This window comes from Stegostoma tigrinum, chromosome 10, assembly GCF_030684315.1.
Source record: "Stegostoma tigrinum isolate sSteTig4 chromosome 10, sSteTig4.hap1, whole genome shotgun sequence".
In the NCBI taxonomy this organism is placed as follows: Eukaryota; Metazoa; Chordata; class Chondrichthyes; order Orectolobiformes; family Stegostomatidae; genus Stegostoma; species Stegostoma tigrinum.
Genome location: NC_081363.1, coordinates 2,592,662 through 2,618,312, shown reverse-complemented (window position 1 = coordinate 2,618,312; position 25,651 = coordinate 2,592,662). Strand labels below are relative to the sequence as shown.

Below are 25,651 nucleotides of genomic sequence, written 5' to 3'. Positions count from 1 at the left end.
GCCCAACCTGTTCCATTTAGGTTGAAATGTTCGAGCTACAAGCCCAGAGAACCCTGGGGTTCTGAGGAAGGGTCACTCAACCTGAAATGTTAACTCTGATTTCCCTCCACAGACACTGTAAGACCTGCTGAGCTTTTCCAGCAATTTCTGTTTTTGTCCCAGAGAATCCTGGGTGTCCAGGAATATTAAGCACTAAATGAAAAGGGAAAGGGAGACATATAACAAGTACAACGAGAGTAAAACCACAGAGGCCCCAGGGTATAATAACTGCAGGGGCGGAGGTCAAGAAGAGTAAAATGACCAAGGGAAGAGTAGGAAAGTTAGGGATCGAATGGTGTGTGAGGCCAGACGATATTGATAGAATGTTAAATATTCACATCCATGTCTGCTTGGGAGGAGGAGAATCCAAGCACCGAATGTGAATTGTGTTGTTCTTGAACAAATTGATCATAGAATCCACACAGTGTGGAAGAAAGGATATTTGGCCCAACCCTCTGAAAAGCATCCCACATAGACCCAGAACCCTCATCCCCCTCAGCCCCATCCCTATAACCTGGCATTTCCTACACCTAATCCACCTAACCTGCACATCCTGGGCACTATGAGCAATTTCCCACGGCCAATCCACCCTAACCTATACATCCTTTGGACTGTGGGAGGAAACTGGACCGCCCGGAGAAACCCACGCAGACACGGGGAGAATGTGCAAACTCCACACAGACAGTCGCCCGAGGTTGGAATTGAACCCGGGTCCCTGGTACTGTGAGGCTGCAGTGCCAACCACTGAGCCACCGTGATATAAGAAGCAAGGAGGTATTGGAGGTTTTGATGGGTCTGAAAGTGGAAAAGTCCCCAAGTCTGGATTAGTTGTATCCCACGCTGTTGCAGGAGACAAATGAGGAAATTACAGGGTCCCTAACCCAAATATTTAAATTGTTGCTGGCCACTGGAGAGGTGCCAGAGGACTGAACGACAGCTAATATGGTTCCACGATATTAGAGATAGACCAGGGAATTATAGACCGGTGAGTCTCCCATCAGCGGTAGGGAAACAATTGGAGAGAATGATGAAAGAGAAAATTAATCTCCATTGAGATAAGCAAGGTTTGGTCAGGCAGAGTCAGCGTGGCTTTGTCAGAGGGAGGCCATGCCTAACCAATCTCGTGGAGTTTTTCAGGAAGCAACCAAGTGTTTGGATGAGGGTACAGCAGTTGATGTAAGGCCATAAGAAAGGCAAACAGGAGTAGGCTATTCGGCCTCTTGAGTCTGCTCTGCCATTCAACTGCAGCATGGCTTATCTGGCATTCCTGACAACTACTTTCCTGCATGGGACCCTTGATTCCCTTACTGATCAAGAATCTTCCTACCCCAGCCTGAAATACAACAAGGAGTAGTTCATTTGGTTTTCAGCAAGGCTTTTGAGAAGGTCCTACATGGGAAACTGGTAAAGAAGGAAAAGCACGTGGGATCCAGGGTAACTTGGCAATTTAGGTCCATACTGGAGACAGAGGGTGGTGGTAGAAGGCTATTTGTGAGACTGGAGCCCAGTGTGCAGTGGTGTACCACAGCGGTCAGTGCGGGGTCCCGTATGGGTTTGTGATATTCATAAATGATGGGGCTGAGAATGTTCAGAGGGCAGGGGTGGGTGTTAAGTAGATTTGTGAATGCCACAAAGATTGGCCAGGAGGTTGACAGTGAGGACGAAGGTATTAGTTTATAGGAGGATATAAATAGATTGGTCAGATGGGCTGATCAGTGACAGATGGAGTTTAACTCTTTATATAGTGTGAGGTGATGTACTTTGGAAGAAGGAGCAAGACAAGATAGTACTCAATGAATAGGAGGACACCAGGAAACTCAGAGGAGCAGACGGGTCTTGGGGTTATTGCCCACAGATCCCTGAAGGTGACAGGACAAATGAATAGGGTAGTTACGCAGGCATATGGGATACTAGTCTTTACCAGTTGGGGCACAGACTATTAGAGCGGGGAGGTCGTGTTGGAGCTGTACAGGACTATGATTGGGCCACAGCTGGAGCACTGTGTGCAGTTGTGGCCATCACCCAGCAAGATGGATGTGATTACACTGCAGGTTGCAAAGGGGATTCACTGGGATATTGTCTGGGATGGAGCATTTCAGCTAAGAGAAGCTGCATTAGCTCAGGTTGTTTTCTTTGGAGCAAGGAGTGGGGGGGTGGGGGTTACCTGATAGAGGTGTTTAAGACTATGCGGGGCGTAGACAGGGTGGACAGAAAGCAGCTGTCCCCCTTAGGTAAAGGGTAAGTAACAAAAGGACATCATTTGAAAGTGGAAGGCAGGAGGTTTGGAGGGGATTGGAGGAAAAGCCTTTTCAGACAGAGTAGTGGAAATCAGGAGTGTGCTGCCTGGGAGGGGAGTTGAGGCAGAACTCTCACAATTTTAAAGAATAGTCGGGTGAACATTTGAAGTGCCATAAGGGCATGTACCCAGTGCGGGAAGGCAGAGCGAGTGTAGGTAGGAGTGTATTTTTGGTAATGCAGGCTTGATGGGCCAAAGGGCCTCTTCTGTATAGAACATAGAACAGTACAGCCCTTTGGCCCACGATATTGTGCTGAGCTTTTATCCTAAACCTAAGGTCCATCTAACCTCCACCCCTACCTCATACTATACGATTGTATAATTCTCTGAGATTTTTTTGTCTTGCAGAAAGTTATTACGACCTTATGTATAAAAGGATCATAGAAGGAAATTCAGTCAAAACTTTGAAAATGAAAATAGATAAATATTCGAAAAGAAATGTGTTGTAGTGTCTTGGTGATCAGAGGGACTAAATGGATCGCCGGCAGGGGCATTCCACTCAGAAAGGCCTCTTTCTGTTCCTCTTGTTGTCACAGGTGAATTACAACTGTTTGTATTTTGTTGGGAGTTAACCCAAAGTGGGATGCTATCTTTTGTCAGAACAGACCACATTTGTTTGCTATCCTTGAGCCCCATGACCCAGTCTGCTGTCAGGGAACAGGGACTAATACAGTGGGGAAAGGGAGTGAGTACTTGAACTGACCTGCAATGAAGAAAGTAACAAAGTTGTCCAGCATCAGGCCATCATCACATTCCCCTTCTTGTTCTGTCAAAGAAGTTTACAGCATAGTGAGAGAAATCAACATGCATGTTGTTTTACACTGTTCCTATACCCATGTCATATAAAGCTAGGATTCTAGCACTGATTCTGGAGGAACATCACTGTCTACTTTCTCTCTGTCTGAAAACAATCGCTGAAACAGAAAATTGCACAGCAGTTGTTCCACCATTCAATATTTAGAGCTGACTATCTATCGCAATGCTATCTACCCACTTTCTCCCTATACCCCTGGTGCTTTTAAAGTCACTCCCTTTCCGGTTTACATGCAGTGACCTTACCTACATGGTCTTCTGTATTACAGAGTTCCACATGTTCACCACATGTAACTTACAGCCAATCCCTCCCATTGTGGATCCACCTCCAGCACACGGACTGCAGCGGGTCAAGGAGGCAGCACATCACCACCTTCTCAAGCGCAACTAGGAACGGGCAATAAATGGCGACAGAGCCAGCAGTGTCCACATCTTACAAGTGAGTAAACAGAGATTCGCTGTTTGCTGTCCTTAGGCATCTTATTTAACCTAACCCTCCCAGTTCATGGGCCTGGATTTTGTTTACCAGCTTTTTGTATGGCACTGTGTCAAAAGCCTTCTTAAATTGTAAACAGACAACTGGAACTCCAGATGAAGCCCACATAATAGTGCTCCCTGTCAAAAAATATTCACTACTTCCACCACTGACATACTGCAAGAGGATCTGGCTAAAAGATGTACTGTCACAATTCACCAAGATTCCTCTGACCCACCACTCAAACATCTAAAAGAACAAAGCATTGACACCCCCCGTAAGTGCTGTACACTGTACTCCAGCTGTGGTCTCATCAGTGCCCTGCATAACTGAAGGATAACCTCCCTACTCTTGCATCCAATTTCCCTCACTATAAACTATAACATTCCATTAGTTTTCCTGATTATTTGCAGTACCTGCATACTAACTTTCTGTGATTCATGCACAGAATTTCTCAGATCTCACAGCTTCTCAGATCCCACTGCTTCTCAGAGTTCTGCAAACACTCACCATTTAGATAATATGCTTCTTTTTATTCTTTCTGCTAAAATGGACAATTTCACCATTTTCCACATTGTACTCCAATTGCCAGACATTTGCCTAGCGAGTTTTGAGATTTGTAGCTCAGGTTGAGTTTCTGGATGTGAGTTTGCTCGCTGAGCTGGAAGGTTCGTTTTCAGACGTTTCGTCACCATTCTAGGTAACATCATCAGTGAGCCTCCGGTGAAGCACTGGTGTTATGTTCCGCTTTCTATTTATCTGTTTAGGTGTCCTTGGGTTGGTGACGTCATTTCCTATGTTGGTGATGTCATTTCCTGTTATTTTTCTCAGAGGGTGGTAGTTTGGCTCCAAATCAATGTTTTTGTTGATGGAGTTCCGGTTGGAATGCCATGCTTCTAGGAATTCTCGTGCGTGTCTGTTTGGCTTGTCCTAGGATGGATGTGTTGTCCCAATCAAAGTGGTGTCCTTCCTCATCTGAGTGTAAGGATACGAGTGACAGTGGGTCATGTCATTTTGTGGCTAGTTGATGTTCATGTATTCTGGTGGCTAGTTTTCTGCCTGTTTGTCCAATGTAGTGTTTGTCACAGTTCTTGCAAAGTACCTTGCAAGAACTGTGACAAACACTACATTGGACAAACAGGCAGAAAATGAACATCAACTAGCCACAAAAAGACATGACCCACTATCACTCGTATCCTTACATACAGATGAGGAAGGACACCACCTTGATTGGGGCAACACATCCATCCTAGGACAAGCCAAACAGAGACACGCACGAGAATTCCTGAAGCATGGCATTCCAACCGGAATTCCATCAACAAACACATTGATTTGGAGCCAATCTACCACCCTCTGAGAAAAAGAACAGGAAATGATGTCACCAACCCAAGGAAACCTAACCAGATAAATAGAAAGCAGGACATAACACCAGCGCTTCGTCGGAGGCTCACTGATGATGTTACCTAGAATGGTGACGAAACGTCTGAAAATGGGCCTTCCAGCTCAGCGAGCAAACTCACATCCAGAGATATTTGTCTGCTTATGTAACTAATCTATATGCCTTTGCAGGCTCCTTATGTCCTCTTCACAACTCACTTTCTTACCTATCATTGTGTCATCAACAAATTCAGCGACCACACCTTCGATGCCTTCACCATACAACTTTTATAACTTGTAAGGATTTGCAATCCCAACACTGACCCCTGTGATACACCCACTTGTGACATCTTACCAGCCTGAAAAACAACTTGCTATTCCTACTCTCTGCTTCCTGTTAGCAAGCCAATCTCCTGTCCATATTACCCCCAATACTTTTATTTTCTGTAATAATCTTTCATGCGGCACCTTATCAAATGCCTCCTTGAAATACAATACATCCACCAGTCCCCCTGTATCTACAACACACACGTTACTTCTTCAAAGAACTCCAATAAGTGAGTAAAACATGATTTCCTCTTGACAAAATCATATTGGCACTGTCTGATTAACTCAAACTCATCCAAAGTGCCTTGTCTTCAATGACTACTTCTAACATTTTCCTATGGCAGACATTTTTACCAGATTGCGCTTCTTTCATTCTCACTGGGTCAAAATCCTGGAACTCCCTTCCTAACAGTAAGTGTCATAACACCCCAAGGAATGCAGCAGCTTCAAGAAAGCAGCCCACTGCCACCTTCTCGTGGCCCAGTAGAAATGAATAAGAAATGTTGTCTAACTGGCAATACTAACACCCCAAGAAAGAACGAATAAAAAATGTCCCTTCAATCAAACTTCCCTGTTTCTTCATTAAAAAATTCAATCCAATCTGTCAAGCATCATCTGTTTTTTTCAAATGAAGTGTCACTATTTGCTGTGTTTCTACCTACGCCAAGGGTGGTGATGATGGGTCCAGAAAGGATACTGTAGAAAATTCCATTCAGCTTGATCTTGCCACATCATCGCCTCTTGTTACAAAGTTTGAGCAGAGCAATACCTTTCACCTCAAGACCACCATAAGAACATAAGCCCATAAGACATAGGAGCAAAAGTAGGCTATTCAGCCATTGAATTTGCTCAGCTATTCAATCAGAACGTAGCTGATCCTCCACTTTTCAATCCAATGACCATACAGTTTATAGTTTCCTCTTTAACGTCCCTCATAACTGAGCATGCATTCCATTCAAACAGGATGATTTTTCTGAGATAGAAGGAACTGCAGATGCTGGGGAATCCGAGATAACAGGGTGTGGAGCTGGATGAACATGGCAGGCCAAGCAGCACCAGAGGAGCAGGAAAGCAGAAAAGACCTTTCTGAAGAAGGGTCTAGGCCGGAAACATCAGCCTTCCCGCTCCTCTGATGCTGCTTGGCCTGCTGTGTTCATCCAGCTCTGCACCTTGTTATCTTAGAATGAATTTTCTAATCAGATTACTGCCTCTATTGTTATCTTATTCCAATAGAGTGACTGTTTCCATTACTGCTCCAACGAAGACAAATCTAAAATAGTCAGGATAATAAAATGTGAGGCTGGATGAACACAGCAGGCCAAGCAGCATCTCAGGAGCACAAAAGCTGACGTTTCGGGCCTAGACCCTTCATCAGAGAGGGGGATGGGGGGAGGGAACTGGAATAAATAGGGAGAGAGGGGGAGGCGGACCGAAGATGGAGAGCAAAGAAGATAGGTGGAGAGGGTGTAGGTGGGGAGGTAGGGAGGGGATAGGTCAGTCCAGGGAAGACGGACAGGTCAAGGAGGTGGGATGAGGTTAGTAGGTAGCTGGGGGTGCGGCTGGGGGTGGGAGGAAGGGATGGGTGAGAGGAAGAACCGGTTAGGGAGGCAGAGACAGGTTGGACTGGTTTTGGGATGCAGTGGGTGGGGGGGAAGAGCTGGGCTGGTTGTGTGGTGCAGTGGGGGGAGGGGATGAACTGGGCTGGTTTAGGGATGCAGTGGGGGAAGGGGAGATTTTGAAACTGGTAAAGTCCACATTGATACCATATGGCTGCAGGGTTCCCAGGCGGAATATGAGTTGCTGTTCCTGCAACCTTCGGGTGGCATCATTGTGGCAGTGCAGGAGGCCCATGATGGACATGTCATCAAGAGAATGGGAGGGGGAGTGGAAATGGTTTGCGACTGGGAGGTGCAGTTGTTTGTTGCGAACTGAGCGGAGGTGTTCTGCAAAGCGGTCCCCAAGCCTCCGCTTGGTTTCCCCAATGTAGAGAAAGCCGCACCGGGTACAGTGGATGCAGTATACCACATTGGCAGATGTGCAGGTGAACCTCTGCTTAATGTGGAATGTCATCTTGGGGCCTGGGATGGGGGTGAGGGAGGAGGTGTGGGGACAAGTGTAGCATTTCCTGCGGTTGCAGGGGAAGGTGCCGGGTGTGGTGGGGTTGGAGGGCAGTGTGGAGCGAACAAGGGAGTCACGGAGAGAGTGGTCTCTCCGGAAAGCAGACAGGGGTGGGGATGGAAAAATGTCTTGGGTGGTGGGGTCGGATTGTAAATGGCGGAAGTGTCGGAGGATAATGCGTTGTATCCGGAGGTTGGTAGGGTGGTGTGTGAGAACGAGGGGGATCCTCTTGGGGCGGTTGTGGCGGGGGCGGGGTGTGAGGGATGTGTCGCGGGAAATGCGGGAGACGCGGTCAAGGGCGTTCTCAATCACCGTGGGGGGGAAGTTGCGGTCCTTAAAGAACTTGGACATCTGGGATGTGCGGGAGTGGAATGTCTTATCGTGGGAGCAGATGCGGCGGAGGCGGAGGAATTGGGAATAGGGGATGGAGTTTTTGCAGGAGGGTGGGTGGGAGGAGGTGTATTCTAGGTAGCTGTGGGAGTCGGTGGGCTTGAAATGGACATCAGTTACAAGCTGGTTGCCTGAGATGGAGACTGAGAGGTCCAGGAAGGTGAGGGATGTGCTGGAGATGGCCCAGGTGAACTGAAGGTTGGGGTGGAAGGTGTTGGTGAAGTGGATGAACTGTTCGAGCTCCTCTGGGGAGCAAGAGGCGGCGCCGATACAGTCATCAATGTACCGGAGGAAGAGGTGGGGTTTGGGGCCTGTGTAGGTGCGGAAGATGGACTGTTCCACGTAACCTACAAAGAGGCAGGCATAGCTGGGGCCCATGCGGGTGCCCATGGCCATCCCCTTAGTCTGTAGGAAGTGGGAGGAGTCAAAAGAGAAGTTGTTGAGTGTGAGGACGAGTTCCGCTAGGCGGATGAGAGTGTCGGTGGAGGGGGCCTGGTCGGGCCTGCGGGACAGGAAGAAGCGGAGGGCCTTGAGGCCATCTCCATGCGGAATGCAGGTGTACAGGGACTGGACGTCCATGGTGAATATGAGGTGTTGGGGGCCAGGGAATAGGAAGTCCTGGAGGAGGTGGAGGGCGTGGGTGGTGTCACGGACATAGGTGGGGAGTTCCTGGACCAAAGGGGAGAAAATGGAGTCCAGATAGGTGGAGATGAGTTCGGTGGGGCAGGAGCAGGCTGAGACGATGGGTCGACCAGGGCAGGCAGGTTTGTGGATTTTGGGAAGGAGATAGAAACGGGCCGTGCGGGGTTGGGGAACAATGAGGTTGGAGGCTGTGGGTGGGAGGTCCCCTGAGGTGATGAGGTCATGAATGGTGTTGGAGATGATGGTTTGGTGCTCGGGTGTGGGGTCATGATCGAGGAGGCGGTAGGAGGTGGTGTCGGAGAGTTGGCGTCTGGCCTCGGCGATGTAGAGGTCAGTACGCCATACTACCACTGCGCCACCCTTGTCTGCGGGTTTGATGGTGAGGTTGGGGTTGGAGCGGAGGGAGCGGAGGGCTGCCCGTTCTGCGGGGGAGAGGTTGGAGTGGGTGAGGGGGTGGAGAGGTTGAGGCGGTTAATGTCTCGACGGCAGTTGGAGATGAAGAGGTCGAGGGAGGGTAGGAGGCCTGGGGGTGGTGTCCAGGAGGAGGACTTGTGTTGGAAGCGGGTGAAGGGGTCAGTGGAAGGAGCGTTGGGTTCCCGGTTGAAGAAGTAGGCATGCAGGCGAAGACGGCGGAAAAACTGCTCTGTGTCCGACCGTGACTGGTATTCGTTGATGTGTGGTTGTAGGGGGACAAAGGTGAGCCCCTTACTAAGGACTGACCGTTGGTCCTCAGTCAGTGGGAGGTCTGGGGGGATGGTGAAGATTCGGCAGGGCTCAGGGTGGCTGTCTCCTCTGGGGTTGCAGGCTGTGGAGGTTGTGGGCGGAGCGATGATGTCGTCGGCCGTGGGCGGGGTTCCGTCGGCCGTGGGCGGGGTTCCGTCGGCGTCGGCCGTGGGCGGGGTTCCGTCGGCGTCGGCCGTGGGCGGGGTTCCGTCGGCGGTGGGAGGATCGGGGTGGGCGGCAGCAGCTGAGGTGAGGGTGGTGTGTGGGCTGTAGTACCTGGACGTGGAGGTGGTGACTGCAGCAGCGGTTCCGGAAGTTCTGTGGCCGGCGGAGGCCGATGTGACGTCATCGGTGGGGTCTCCGGCCGTGTCCTCATGGTCAATGGCGGCGGGTGCATGGTGGGGGAGGGGCAGGGACAGAGTCGGGATTTGGGAGGCGCAGGAATCCTCTTGTGGGTGGCAGGGGCCCGTGAGTTGGTTGTACTTAGGATTTTTGGTGTCCAGTAAAGCTGAGTGGAACTGGGTGTTCAGTCTGTGGATCCTGCGGAGGATAAAAAACAGCAGAGGTCCCTTGCAGGTCTGGGAGAGGGAGGCTCTGAGCTGGGGCAGGCTGGATTGCAGTGCCTGGAGGTGCCGGCGCATGGCTGCAAGTGTCTGTTTCAGGACTCGCAGGGAGAACCGCTTCTGAAGGGTCTGAATATTCTGGGTGTAGAGGTGGTCACGGTTGGGGCCAAATTGGGAAGGCTGAAATGTGGACTGTAGTCCCTTGGGGATGATCTGGTTCCGTAGGCAGGTGCTGAGAAAGGTGATGTGGCTGTGGTACCTGGTTTGCTTCAGGACATGGTCGAGCAGTTTCAAGGCCGAAGAGATTACAAGAGAGTTGCAATGGGAGAGAGATTCCCTGAGGTTGTTCCGGAGGGAGGAGGGTAACTTCTTCAGGTTAGGCATCCCTGGCAGAGGCTTCGCAGTGAGGTTAAAATAGTATCAGAGATAATGGGAACTGCAGATGCTGGAGAATCCAAGATAATAAAATGTGAGGCTGGATGAACACAGCAGGCCAAGCAGCATCTCAGGAGCACAAAAGCTGACGTTTCGGGCCTAGACCCTTCATCAGAGAGGGGGATGGGGGGAGGGAACTGGAATAAATAGGGAGAGAGGGGGAGGCGGACCGAAGATGGAGAGCAAAGAAGATAGGTGGAGAGGGTGTAGGTGGGGAGGTAGGGAGGGGATAGGTCAGTCCAGGGAAGACGGACAGGTCAAGGAGGTGGGATGAGGTTAGTAGGTAGCTGGGGGTGCGGCTGGGGGTGGGAGGAAGGGATGGGTGAGAGGAAGAACCGGTTAGGGAGGCAGAGACAGGTTGGACTGGTTTTGGGATGCAGTGGGTGGGGGGGAAGAGCTGGGCTGGTTGTGTGGTGCAGTGGGGGGAGGGGATGAACTGGGCTGGTTTAGGGATGCAGTGGGGGAAGGGGAGATTTTGAAACTGGTAAAGTCCACATTGATACCATATGGCTGCAGGGTTCCCAGGCGGAATATGAGTTGCTGTTCCTGCAACCTTCGGGTGGCATCATTGTGGCAGTGCAGGAGGCCCATGATGGACATGTCATCAAGAGAATGGGAGGGGGAGTGGAAATGGTTTGCGACTGGGAGGTGCAGTTGTTTGTTGCGAACTGAGCGGAGGTGTTCTGCAAAGCGGTCCCCAAGCCTCCGCTTGGTTTCCCCAATGTAGAGAAAGCCGCACCGGGTACAGTGGATGCAGTATACCACATTGGCAGATGTGCAGGTGAACCTCTGCTTAATGTGGAATGTCATCTTGGGGCCTGGGATGGGGGTGAGGGAGGAGGTGTGGGGACAAGTGTAGCATTTCCTGCGGTTGCAGGGGAAGGTGCCGGGTGTGGTGGGGTTGGAGGGCAGTGTGGAGCGAACAAGGGAGTCACGGAGAGAGTGGTCTCTCCGGAAAGCAGACAGGGGTGGGGATGGAAAAATGTCTTGGGTGGTGGGGTCGGATTGTAAATGGCGGAAGTGTCGGAGGATAATGCGTTGTATCCGGAGGTTGGTAGGGTGGTGTGTGAGAACGAGGGGGATCCTCTTGGGGCGGTTGTGGCGGGGGCGGGGTGTGAGGGATGTGTCGCGGGAAATGCGGGAGACGCGGTCAAGGGCGTTCTCAATCACCGTGGGGGGGAAGTTGCGGTCCTTAAAGAACTCCTACCCTCCCTCGACCTCTTCATCTCCAACTGCCGTCGAGACATTAACCGCCTCAACCTCTCCACCCCTCTCACCCACTCCAACCTCTCCTCCGCAGAACGGGCAGCCCTCCGCTCCCTCCGCTCCAACCCCAACCTCACCATCAAACCCGCAGACAAGGGTGGCGCAGTGGTAGTATGGCGTACTGACCTCTACATCGCCGAGGCCAGACGCCAACTCTCCGACACCACCTCCTACCGCCTCCTCGATCATGACCCCACACCCGAGCACCAAACCATCATCTCCAACACCATTCATGACCTCATCACCTCAGGGGACCTCCCACCCACAGCCTCCAACCTCATTGTTCCCCAACCCCGCACGGCCCGTTTCTATCTCCTTCCCAAAATCCACAAACCTGCCTGCCCTGGTCGACCCATCGTCTCAGCCTGCTCCTGCCCCACCGAACTCATCTCCACCTATCTGGACTCCATTTTCTCCCCTTTGGTCCAGGAACTCCCCACCTATGTCCGTGACACCACCCACGCCCTCCACCTCCTCCAGGACTTCCTATTCCCTGGCCCCCAACACCTCATATTCACCATGGATGTCCAGTCCCTGTACACCTGCATTCCGCATGGAGATGGCCTCAAGGCCCTCCGCTTCTTCCTGTCCCGCAGGCCCGACCAGGCCCCCTCCACCGACACTCTCATCCGCCTAGCGGAACTCGTCCTCACACTCAACAACTTCTCTTTTGACTCCTCCCACTTCCTACAGACTAAGGGGGTGGCCATGGGCACCCGCATGGGCCCCAGCTATGCCTGCCTCTTTGTAGGTTACGTGGAACAGTCCATCTTCCGCACCTACACAGGCCCCAAACCCCACCTCTTCCTCCGGTACATTGATGACTGTATCGGCGCCGCCTCTTGCTCCCCAGAGGAGCTCGAACAGTTCATCCACTTCACCAACACCTTCCACCCCAACCTTCAGTTCACCTGGGCCATCTCCAGCACATCCCTCACCTTCCTGGACCTCTCAGTCTCCATCTCAGGCAACCAGCTTGTAACTGATGTCCATTTCAAGCCCACCGACTCCCACAGCTACCTAGAATACACCTCCTCCCACCCACCCTCCTGCAAAAACTCCATCCCCTATTCCCAATTCCTCCGCCTCCGCCGCATCTGCTCCCACGATAAGACATTCCACTCCCGCACATCCCAGATGTCCAAGTTCTTTAAGGACCGCAACTTCCCCCCCACGGTGATTGAGAACGCCCTTGACCGCGTCTCCCGCATTTCCCGCGACACATCCCTCACACCCCGCCCCCGCCACAACCGCCCCAAGAGGATCCCCCTCGTTCTCACACACCACCCTACCAACCTCCGGATACAACGCATTATCCTCCGACACTTCCGCCATTTACAATCCGACCCCACCACCCAAGACATTTTTCCATCCCCACCCCTGTCTGCTTTCCGGAGAGACCACTCTCTCCGTGACTCCCTTGTTCGCTCCACACTGCCCTCCAACCCCACCACACCCGGCACCTTCCCCTGCAACCGCAGGAAATGCTACACTTGTCCCCACACCTCCTCCCTCACCCCCATCCCAGGCCCCAAGATGACATTCCACATTAAGCAGAGGTTCACCTGCACATCTGCCAATGTGGTATACTGCATCCACTGTACCCGGTGCGGCTTTCTCTACATTGGGGAAACCAAGCGGAGGCTTGGGGACCGCTTTGCAGAACACCTCCGCTCAGTTCGCAACAAACAACTGCACCTCCCAGTCGCAAACCATTTCCACTCCCCCTCCCATTCTCTTGATGACATGTCCATCATGGGCCTCCTGCACTGCCACAATGATGCCACCCGAAGGTTGCAGGAACAGCAACTCATATTCCGCCTGGGAACCCTGCAGCCATATGGTATCAATGTGGACTTTACCAGTTTCAAAATCTCCCCTTCCCCCACTGCATCCCTAAACCAGCCCAGTTCATCCCCTCCCCCCACTGCACCACACAACCAGCCCAGCTCTTCCCCCCCACCCACTGCATCCCAAAACCAGTCCAACCTGTCTCTGCCTCCCTAACCGGTTCTTCCTCTCACCCATCCCTTCCTCCCACCCCCAGCCGCACCCCCAGCTACCTACTAACCTCATCCCACCTCCTTGACCTGTCCGTCTTCCCTGGACTGACCTATCCCCTCCCTACCTCCCCACCTACACCCTCTCCACCTATCTTCTTTGCTCTCCATCTTCGGTCCGCCTCCCCCTCTCTCCCTATTTATTCCAGTTCCCTCCCCCCATCCCCCTCTCTGATGAAGGGTCTAGGCCCGAAACGTCAGCTTTTGTGCTCCTGAGATGCTGCTTGGCCTGCTGTGTTCATCCAGCCTCACATTTTATTATCTTGGATTCTCCAGCATCTGCAGTTCCCATTATCTCTAAAATAGTCAGTTTGTTCAGCCAGACCCACTGCCTTCACAAGAAAGACCCTATTATTTTCATTACTTCTGTACTTATAAAATAATTCTGCATTCCCTTTAGTTGCTAAACCTTCTCATGTTCTCTCTTTCTAATCTTCATTTGCTTAGATTTACTCGATCTATTTTCAGCTTTGTGTTATCCATCTTATGTTGACTTACAAATCTCCTTTCTCTGTCTTATGTACCAGAGTGATCTAATTGTTGAATCTCATAAAATCATGGAGTCATACAGCATGGAAACAGATCCTTCAGCCCAACCAGTCCATGCTGAACATGATCTCAAACCAAACTAGTCCCACCCGCCTGCTCAGGGCCCATGTCCCTCCAAACATTTCCCATTCCTGTACTTATCCAAATGCCTTTTAAACATTGTAATTGTATCCACACCCACCACTTCCTCAGGAAGTTCATTCCACATGCGAAATATCCTCTCTGTAAAAACATTTGTTCCTCATGTCTTGTTCAAATCTCTTTCCTCTCACCTTAAATATGCACCTCCTAATCTTGAAATACACCATCCTAGGGAGAAAACACTGACTGTTAAATCTATCTATACCCGTCATGATTTTATAACTTCTATAAGGTCACATCTCAACCTCATACACCCCAGTGAAAAAAGTCCCAGCCTATCCAGCTTTTCTTTATAACTCAAACCTTCCATACCCAGCAACATCCTGGTAAATCTCTTCTGAACCCACTTTCCAGCTTGATAATATCCTTCTTATAACTGGGCATCTTTTCCTCTTTGTGGGAAGGTGACTACTGTTCTGCTATTTTACCGACCAGGTTTTGTTTCTATTTCACATAGGACAGATCCGTTTCCATGTTGCTAACATCACCTCTCCACCACTGAAGTATTTTTACAATTGATTGGTCCTTTTTTGTTCTAAACCTGATGATATTATGACAATTGTTTGAAAAATCCTCCAAAAGTGATCTTAAGTGAATATTCCCAACAGATGTATCATGGTGTTTTCACTGGTGATGTTTAATGCACACTGAGTAATAACATAAACCTTCCTTCATTATTTGTGTCTCATGTCCCAGAGGTACTTCACAGAGGTACATTGACTTGATCTTGAGAAACCATCAAAGTAAGTATTTTTGAAGAAGTGGACATTCGTCAATTATGAACAGTGAGCCTGTTTATTGAATATTGGTGGAGAATTATATTACCTGCAATCTTGAGGATGCTTGTTAGGATGTCTTTAGGCACATCCTCTCCATTCGCTACGGCTCTCTTCCTCTCTTTGATGCACTGCCTCCCCGTGCTACGCAGCAGCTCTAAGGAGTCCCACACCTCCTTCACAAACTTTCGGTGCTGAGGCATGTACTAGGAACACAAGGAGTGGAATTCGATAAACTGACAATACAGGGACATGTATTGGCAGGGCAGGGGTATGATTGAATGGCACAAGGACCGTGCAAAGTTGGAAACACAGAGATAACAACTGTTCACCACAAAACCTACAAACAATGGAATCTGTTGTTTTCACATCAATTGAGGGATACAAGTTGCCAGAACATCAGGGAGGAATCCCATTCTGCTTAGTTTCCCATTTCATCTGAAAGACAGCACCTTCAACAGAATGCAACTGTCGCATTCTTTCAGTACTCCACTGGACTTTTAACAGCCTGGACTACAAAGTGGAGATTGAACCCATTCACTTTTCTCACAGGGACAGATGTGCCAACCACTGAACCCAAGCCTAATTGTTGGTGAGTCCTTGCTAATGTGATCCTATTGCAAGGAGTTGCACTGCTATGCCACTTAAGCACAAATACAAGATAACTTCGTTTGAACTGATAGAACTTACCTGCATGTACGGATTCTGAACATATCGGGAAATACCTTTCAGAGTCATTGATATTGCCCGTGGAAATGGAGACTCAGCACCATCCAATAAGTTTAGTTGCATCCCAAAGGCGACCTTTAAGGAGAGCAGAGATTACAAAGTAAGGGATACATGGGAGCGAGTTCCACAGAGACAGGAGTCTGGGAGCTGTCTTTTATTCATTCACAGGATATTGGCATTTATTGACCATCTCTACTTGCCCTTGAGAAGATGGTGAGGTGCCTTCTTGAACAGCTGTAGTTAAAGAGGTTTGGGGATTCCCACAATGCTGTTAATGACAGAGTTCCCAGGATTTTGACCCAGTGACACTTACAGAATGGCCATATATTTCCAAGTCAGGATGGTGAGGGGCTCGGAGGGGAACTTGCAGGGGGTGGTGTTCCCATGTGTTTGCTGCCCTTGTCCTTCTGGATGGAAGTGGCCGTGGGTTTGGAAAGTGCTGTCTGAGGATTTTTGGTGAGTTTCTGCAGTGCATCTTGTAGATGGTACACACTGCTGCTACTGAGTGTCGGTGGTGGAGGGAGTGGGATGTTTGTGGATGTGATGCCAATCAAGCGGCTGCTTTGTCATAGAGTCGTACAGCCTCCTTGCATGGTGTGAAGATTATTGCTTGTTGTTCGATGTTCTGCGTCAATGCAGATGATCCCAGAATACAGATAGGATAGAAGCTGTTGCAAGTGAGATATTTGTTTTAGACTGAGAGAAAGAAAGTCTGATTTTTAATTGGATTTTTGAGGAGAAACCAGTTCTGCGGCTGCTGCAGATTTACATCAACTCCTGAGGACAAGCAATCCAACATGTGTCTTCAATAGTTTCAGTGTGTGTTTGGCCCTGAGGAACCGATGGAAATCTGCAGTGCTGCCTGAACAGCTTTCTCCCAAAGCCTCTTTTGCGGATCAAAAGGGTTTATCACTCTTTATGTCTTTGGTGGAAGTTGATCCTAATAGGATTTTACTTTAGAACATAGAGTGTACAGCACAGTGCAGCCCACAATGTTGTGCCGAATGTTTACCCTAAACTTAAGGTTTACCTAACCTCCACCCCGACCTTTTGGTGGAACGAAACCATCAATCTCTCGGGGATTTTAATCTATGCAGCAATGTGAAGGTTTTTGAGAAGATTTGTAGCTCAGCTGGTGGATGAATTGTAGACTTGCTGACCGAACTGGGGGGGAGGGGGGTTTGATTGCAGATGTATCGTCACCCTGCTCAGTAACACGGTCAGTGTGCCTCCGGTGAAGTGTCAGTGTTCTGTCCCGCTTGTTATTTCTATGTCTCAGTTTGCTGGGAAGGTTGGCATCACTTCCGTTTCTGTTTCTCAGTGGTTTGTGTATCTTACCTCCATGACAGACCACAACAAGAACACGCAACATGGCCAAACACACCAGTCACTCTACCATACATCAAAGACATATCGGAGAATGCCACAAGGCTACTCTCACCCCTAGGTATCAGAGTAGGCCACAAACCAATAACTAACCTGTAACAGCTACTGGCAAACATAAAGGATCCCAAAACCATAACCTATAAAATTAGTATAATATACAAAATACCATGCAAGGCCTGTGAGAAACACTACGTAGGCCAAACTGGAAGAAAACTGACAATAAGGATATACAAACACCAACTGGCCTCCACGAGACACAACCAATTCTCATTGGTCTCAATACACATGGACAAAAAAGGACACACATTCGAGTGGGACAACACATCCATAATAGCACGAACCAAACAGACACATGCCAGGGAATTCCTGGAGGGCTGACACTCCAACCAGAACTCCATCGACAAACACATTGAACTGGACCCGAAATGCAAACCACTGCAAAACAGAACCAGAAGTGATGCCAGCCGCCTCAACAAACCGAGGCATATAAATAACAAATGGAATGGAATATTAATGCTTCACCACAAGTGCACTGACAATGTTACCCAGCAGAGTGACGATATGTCCGCAATCAAACAACTCAGCTCGGCGAGCTCGTCTACAACCTCAGCAATTTGAAGCATTTACTTGTTTTAGGACAAAATAAGCTCGGGGCAGTTCATTGAAATTCTCAAGTCTACTCTGCATGGCATTTCTCCGCATCTTCCACGCTGGAGTACAAATTCAGAGGTTTACAGAAAGAAACTTTCCCAGAGAATCACAGTTCAGCGCACTGTAGAGTTATGTAAGAGCAATTATTTTACCTATATTCTAATTTACAATATGCATCAGCAAGAGATAGGGTTCAAAATCTAAAGTTTGTTACATTCTGGATTTGTCCAAGTGAATTGGAGAATACCAACTGTAATACTTTATTCAAAAAGAGGAAGAAAGAATGAGGGCATCCGCTCGATATATAAAGACAGAGAGTACGAATTTGTACAAGTAATTAAATAAGAAAAGAATAACTAATGATCACAGTGATCCTTTAGAGGTTGAGGCTTAAGATATAATCATGGAAACAAGGGGATAGTAGAGGTGTTGAAGGGGGTTTTTGTGGGCCTTCACTACAGAAAGCTTCGGAAACATCCTAAAGGTACTTGAAAATCAAGACATGAATGAGAAAGAAGAACTTAAAACCAGTGAACCTAAAGATTGACAAATTTTCAGAACCAGAAGGCTTGCATTCTAGGGTCTAAAAAGAATTGGCTATAGAAATTATCGATACATAACAGGAGAATGGAATATAACAGTAGGGAAAATTTACTGCAGCTCTACAGGGCCTTGGTGAGACAACACAGAGTCATAAAGGCATTGAGAACAGAAACAGAGTGCTTCCACACTATAGAGATTCTATAAGGACACCTCTCAGCCTCCGATGCTCCAGGAAAAATAGCCATCAGGAATATTGTGTACAATTTTGGTTTCCTACTGTAGCCCAAGTGCCCATGCAGACCAGATATCCCAAATTAATCTCATCCCATTTGCCAGCATTTGGCCCATATCCCTCTAAACCCGTCCTATTCATGTACGCATACAGATGCCTTTTAAATGTTATAATTGTACCAGCCTCCACCACTTCCTCTGGCAGCACATTCCATATACACTGTACCCTCTGTGTGAAAAAGTTACTCCTTAGTTCTCTTTTAAATCTTTCCCTTCTTATCTTACACCTTTGACCTGTAGTTTTAGACTCCCCTACCCTTGGGGGAAGACCTTGTCTATTCACCCTGTACGTGCCCTTCATAATTTTATTGATCTCTATGTGTCTGCATGGGTTTCCTCCCACAGTCCAAAGGTGTGCAAGTGAGTTGTGTTCGCCATGGGAAATGCAGGGTTACAGGGATAGGGTCAGGGGGTCGGAATGGATGGGATGCTCTTCAGAAGGTTGGTGTGACTCATTTGGCCGAATGGTCTGCTTCCGCACAATAGGGATTCTAAAAGGTCACCCCCAATGTTCAAGGGAAAATAGTCATCAGGAATACCGTGTACAATTTTGGTCTCCTAATTTGAAAAAGAATATAATTGTGATAAAAGCAGCTCATAGAACATAGAACATTACAGCACAGTACAGGCCCTTCGGTCCTCGATGTTTGCCGACCTGTCATACCGATCTGAAGCCCATCTAACCTACACTATTCCATGTACGTCCATTTGCTTGTCCAATGACAACTTAAATGTAGCTAAAGTTGGCGAATCTACTACCGTTGCAGGCAAAGCGTTCCATTTCCTTACTACTCTCTGAGTAAAGAAACTACCTCTGACATCGGTCCTATATCTTTCATCCCTCAATTTAAAGCTATGCCCCCTCGTGCTCACCGTCACCATCCTAGGAAAAAGGCTCTCCCTATCCACCCTATCTAACCCTCTGATTATTTTATATATTTCAATTAAGTCACCTCTCAACCTTCTTCTCTCTCATGAAAACAACATCAAGTCCCTCAGCCTTTCCTCGTAAGACCTTCCCTCCATACCAGGCAACATCCTAGTACATCTCCTCTGCACCCTTTCCAAAGCTTCCACATCCTTCTTATAATGCGGTGACCAGAACTGTACACAATACTCCAAGTGCGGCCGCACCAGAGTTTTGTACAGCTTCAACATAACCTCTTGATTCTGGAACTCGATCCCTGTATTAATAAAAGCTAAAACATTGTATGCCTTCTTAACAGCCCTGTCAACCTGGGTGGCAACTTTCAAGGATCTGTGTACATGGACACCGAGATCTCTCTGCTCATCTACAATACTAAGAATCTTACCATTAGCCCTGTACTTTGCCTTCTGGTTACTCCTACCAAAGTGCATCACCTCACACTTGTCTGCATTAAACTCCATTTGCCACCTCTCAGCCCAGCTCTGCAGCTTATCTATGTCTCTCTGCAACCTACAGCATCCTTCGTCACTATCCACAACTCCACCGACCTTAGTGTCATCTGCAAATTTACTAACCCATCCTTCTACGCCCTCATCCAGGTCATTTATAAAAATGACAAACAGCAGTGGACCCAACACCGACCCTTGCGGTACACCACCAGTAACTGGTCTCCAGGATGAACATTTCCCATCAACTACCACCCTCTGTCTTCTTTCAGCAAGCCAATTTCCGATCCAAACTGCTATATCTCCCACAATTCCATTCCTCCACATTTTGTACAATATCCTACTGTGGGGAACCTTACTGAACGCCTTGCTGAAATCCATATACACCACATCAAACGGTTTACTCTCTGCTCAGTGAAGGTTCATTCAGCTCATTGCTGAGATGAAGGGTTTATCTTATAAAGAAAGGTTGAACAGGTTAGGTCTTTGGAATTGTATCAGTGATAATGGGAACTGCAGATGCTGGAGAATCCAAGATAACAGAATGTGGAGCTGGATGAACACAGCAGGCCAAGCAGCATCTCAGGAGCACAAAAGCTCCTGAGATGCTGCTCGGCCTGCTGTGTTCATCCAGCTCCACACTTTGTTATCTTAGGTCTTTAGAAGTTGGAGTTGAGAAGAATAAGGAACATATACGATCTGAGGGGTCATGAGAGGATGGATTCTATGTGGATGTTTCCTTTTGCAGGAGAGGCTATAAGTAGGGCGCACAGTTTAAGAATAAAAGGCCTTGCAAAAATGAAGACATTTATGTCTCTCTCAGAGAATCATTAATCTGTGGAATATTTTCCTTAAAATCTGTGTAGTCCAGGTCTTTGAGAGATAGATAGACAAGAGAGTCAAGGGTTAAGAGGGCCTTAGGAAAATGGAGCTGAGACCTCACTCAGGTTAGCCATGACCTTATTGAATGAAGGGAAGGAATGAAGGGACACATAGGACTACTCATGCTCATAAGTTATAAACATAGATTTAATCCTAGGTGATAAAAAAAATATTATCTGCTGAGCAAATTGGTGAGAATTTATACAAGAAATTTTAGCAGGTATGAAATGTGCTTTTGAATTGGCTTCATTAGAGGCATTGATGTACTTTCCTTTCTCGCTATCTCTTCGACCCGGCATACATGATGCTGCTACCTTCTGAGATGTCACCTCTCTCCGCAAAAATCTCCTGGAACATGTCCAGTCAGTGTGGGGTGTTGCACATTACTAAGTAAACATCACCAATGTGCCACCACCTCCCCAGATCTTTGATACAGCGATATACATCTGTCCAAAGTTGGGGAGAGGGGGAGGAGGTTGAGACTCCAAGTCAGTATTGAGCTGGAATTTTGATGAGATGAGCTCTGAAGCAGTACTGGCAAAAGTCTCTTTCCTTTCATATTGATAACCTCCGCTATCAAAATCCTCACAAATGGGCATGACAAGTTTCAACCCTCAAAGTGGGGTCACAGTGAGATGAGATTTGGTAGTAAATATTTCCAAAAAGCTTCTCAGAAACTCCACTGTCAGGCGACAGGGAAGAATATTGGAGACAAAACAGGTGAGAAGACTCAGCTAATTCTTACCATTAAGATGACCTCAAGTGTCACACTGTTCAGCATGCTGTGTATTCCCACTGGGGTTTCACCATCAGCCATCTCTCCGAACTTCTCCATCAGGTGCTCAGCCTTCTCATTAAACACGTCCATGAAACCCACCAGGTGCCTGCACAGAAAATGGTGAGACAGAAGTATGAAGCTCCCAGAGTGCCACAAGGTATTCAATTACTTTAAAAGTGCTATTACTGCAGTCAACACAAACACATCAGCTGTTCCTTTCTTCATTCACAGGATGAGGGCGTCGCTGGCCTGGCAGCATTTATTGTCCATCCCTAATTACCCAGAGGGCAGTTAAGAGTCAACCACATCGCTGTGGGTCTGGAGTCACATGTAGGCTAAACCAGGTAAGGATGGCAGTTTCCTTCCCTAAAGGGCATCAGTGAGCCAGGTGGCTTCTTCCTGACAATCAACAATGGTTTCTTGGTCACATTCAGACTCTTAATTCCAGATTTTTACTGCATTCAAATTCCACCGTCTGTCATGGCAGGATTAAAACTCTGGTCCCCAGAACATTGCCTGCATCTCTGGATGAGCAGCCATAATATCCTCAGGCCATCACCTCCCATCACTGATTTATATCAAATAAAACTCAACATAAAGCAGTGGCAGTGTGCTTGCCTCTGAGCCAGGAGGCTTGTTGTTGTAGTCTAATCACTCTAAAGATGTGTAATAACATCACTGAACAGTTTGATGAGAAAATGTCTAAAAGGTGATAGTCAGTTGAGCAGCTGAGTGATGTGGGAGATGCTAGTGGGAGATGCTGAATTAGGACCCAGCAAACCCAGATTAATTCTCTGAAAATGTAGGTTCAAATCCCACCAATCTGGTGGAATTTACATACAGCCCATATAATCTGGAATGGGAAACTAGCTCAACAACTGTGTCTGTGAAATTATCACTGATTCTGGTTCAGTAATGTCCTTCAGGGGAAGAAGCTGCCCTCCTTACCAGGCCTACTGGCTTCTCAGTCCAGGACCATTATGGGAAATAAATACTGGGCTTGGCAACAACATCCTCATCTTATGAAAGTAAAAATAAAAGTCTGCATTGGCTGAGAGGAAATTATGTTTTAAATCTATTCATGGGATGTGGGTGTCGCTGGCCAGGCCAGCATTTATTGCCCTTCACTTACTGCCCTTGAGAAAGTGGCGTCTTGAAATGCTGCAGTAAGTGAATGAAACAAGGTCTTGATGGGGACGCTGCAAGAAGTTAATATCGATTCGTTGAAATAGAAATTGGACAGATTTCTTTTTTCAGAAAGTAGCATTTTGGAGTTGATATCTTGAAACATGACTTGTGTTGAGTGTGGAGCTGATTGTTGAAAAGAGTGGCCCTGGGTCAGACTGTGGTGTCTCTCTATTCCACATTGTCTCAGTGTTCAAACACGAGGAATGTGGAAGGAACAGATTCTATGCTGCTGGGACCTGCTCCTTCAATCACAGGACATTTCTCTCTGTGGTCACCTGTAAATATGGGAGAGAAATATTGGCCCTTCAGCCCATCATGACTGTCAAAACTACACAAAATCTATGCTTTCCCACACATAACCTTGAATGTTATGACATTTCAAGTGCTCATCCAAATACTTTTTAAAGGTTTCCTGCCTCAATCACCCTCCCAGGCAGCGTCCTCTGGATGAATTTTTTTTCACAAATCTCCTCTCACTGTCCTACCCTTCACATTAAAAATGTTATTGACACTTCAACTAAGGGGAACAGCTACTTTCTATTCATCCTGTCAATCATAATCTTACACACCTCTTTCGGATCCCCCCTCAACCTTCTCTGCTCCACAGAAAACAACATGAGCTTATCCAGCCTCTCTTCAGAGCTAAGCTGTTCCACCCCAGGCAGTATCCTGGTGAACCTCATTTGCACCTGCTCCAGTGCGATCACATCCTTCCTACAGTGACCAGAACTGCACACAGTACTCCAGCTGTGGCCAAACCTTTATAGTTCCAACATCACCTCCCTGCTCTGAAAATCCATGCATGACAGATAAAGACTCCATTACATTAACTTTATAGGTTACGGTTTTGGGATCCTTTATGTTTGCCAGTAGCTGTCACAGGTTAGTTATTGGTTTGTGGCCTACTCTGATACCTAGGGGTGAGAGTAGCCTTGTGGCATTCTCCGATATGTCTTTGATGTATGGTAAAGTGACTGGTGTGTTTGGCCATGTTGTGTGTTCTTGTTGTGGTCTGTCGTGGAGGTAAGATATACTGAGAAACAGAACCAGAAGTAAAACCAACCACCCCAGCAAACTGAGACATACAAATAACAAGCGGGACAGAGCACCGACACTTCACCAGAGGCACACTGACGGTGTTACTGAGCAGAGTGACAAAACGTCTACACTCAAACACAACGGCTGAGCCAGCAAGTCTACAACCTCATTTTCACTGCAACTGTTGAAGAAGGTTTGGTACAATTCACCAAGGCAAAGGTATTTTTTACCCTCAGTAAGATGGAGAGTGATTGTCAGGTGAAGCTGGATGGAAGCAGCAGTTTTTGACCTTCATTGTGATTGCATTTTGCACAAACTCATTGCTAACGATCTACAGTGGTATAGAGACACTGAACAAGAAACATCTTTCCCTATAATCAAGCAACAAGGAACAGTTCATCCTCTTCAGGACACCTTCCACCCCAACCTCAAGTTCACCTGGACCATCTCCAGCACATCCCTCACATTCCTGGGCCTCTCTGTCTCCATCTCAGGCAACCACCCACAAACCGATGTCCATTTCAAGCCCACTGACTCCCACAGCTACCTGGAATACACCTCCTCCCACCCACCCTCCTGCAAAAATTCCATTCCCTATTCCCAATTCCTCCGCCTCCGCCACATCTGCTCCTAGGATGAGGCATTCCACTCCTGTACATATCAGATGTCCACGTTTTTCAAGGACAGTAACTACCCCACCACCACCACCCCCCACCGCCCCCCCCACCCACCCGCCACAGTGGTCGAGAACGCCCTTGACCGTGTCTCCCACATTTTCTACAACTCATCCCTCACACCCAGGCCCCACAACAACAACCAAAAGAGAATCCCCCTCGTCCTCACATACCACCCCACCAACCTCCAGATACAACGCATCATACTCCAACATGTCTGCCAAGCGAACTGACCCCACCACCAAAGACATTTTTCGCTCCTCACCCTTGTCTGCCTTCTGGAGGGACCACTCTCTCCGTGACTCCCTTGTCCGCTCCACACTCCCCTCCAACCCCCCCACACCCGGCACGTTCCCTGCAACCGCAGGAAGTGCTACACCCGCCCCTACACCTCCTCCCTCACCTCCATCCCAGGCCCCAAGATGACTTTCCACATCAAGCAGATGTTCACCTGCACATCTGCCAATGTGGTATACTGCATCTGCTGTACCCGGTGTGGCTTCTTCTACATTGGAGAAACCAGGCGGGGGCTTGGTGACCGCTTTGCAGAACACCTCCGCTTGGTTCATAATAAACAATTGCACCTCCCAGTCGCAAACCATTTCAACTGCCCCTCCCATTCCTCAGACGACATGTCCATCCTGGGCCTCCTGCAGTGCCACAATGATGCCACCTGAAGGTTGCAGGAACAGCAACTTATATTCCGCTTGGGAACCCTGCAGCCCAATGGTATCAATGTGGATTTCACAAGCTTCAAAATCTCCCCTCCCCCCACTGCATTCCAAAACCAGCCCAGCTTGTCTCTGCCTTGACGTGTCAGTCCTCCCCGGACTGACCTATCCCCTCCCTACCTCCCCACCTACACTCACCTCTACAGGCTCCATCCCCGCCTCCTTAACTTGTCTGTCTCCTCTCCACCTATCTTCTCCTGTATCCATTTTCAATCTACCTCTCCCTCTCTCCCTATTTATTTCAGAACCCTCTCCCCATCCCCCAATTCTGATGAAGAGTCTAGGCCCGAAACATCAGCTTTCCTGCTCCTCTGATGCTGCTTGGCCTGCTGTGTGCATCCAGCTCCACACCTTGTTATCTCGGATTCTCCAGCATCTGCAGTTCCTGCTATCTCC

The 25,651-nt window shown here is 48.3% G+C and overlaps 1 protein-coding gene across 3 annotated transcripts in view; it reads right to left on the bottom strand.

Moving 5' to 3' along the window:
- The window catches only part of LOC125455711 (cholesterol 24-hydroxylase-like), an 81,244-nt gene that overhangs the window by 16,949 nt on the left and 38,644 nt on the right, over nt 1-25,651 (bottom strand). For all 3 annotated transcript variants that reach the window (XM_059648893.1, XM_059648894.1, XM_059648895.1), the window contains exons 6-9: nt 21,592-21,730; nt 15,681-15,794; nt 15,040-15,196; nt 3,039-3,101 (exon numbers count right to left, since the gene is read on the bottom strand). In XM_059648893.1, coding sequence (XP_059504876.1) covers nt 3,039-3,101; nt 15,040-15,196; nt 15,681-15,794; nt 21,592-21,730 — 473 coding nt within the window. The remainder of the gene's footprint in view (nt 1-3,038; nt 3,102-15,039; nt 15,197-15,680; nt 15,795-21,591; nt 21,731-25,651) is intronic.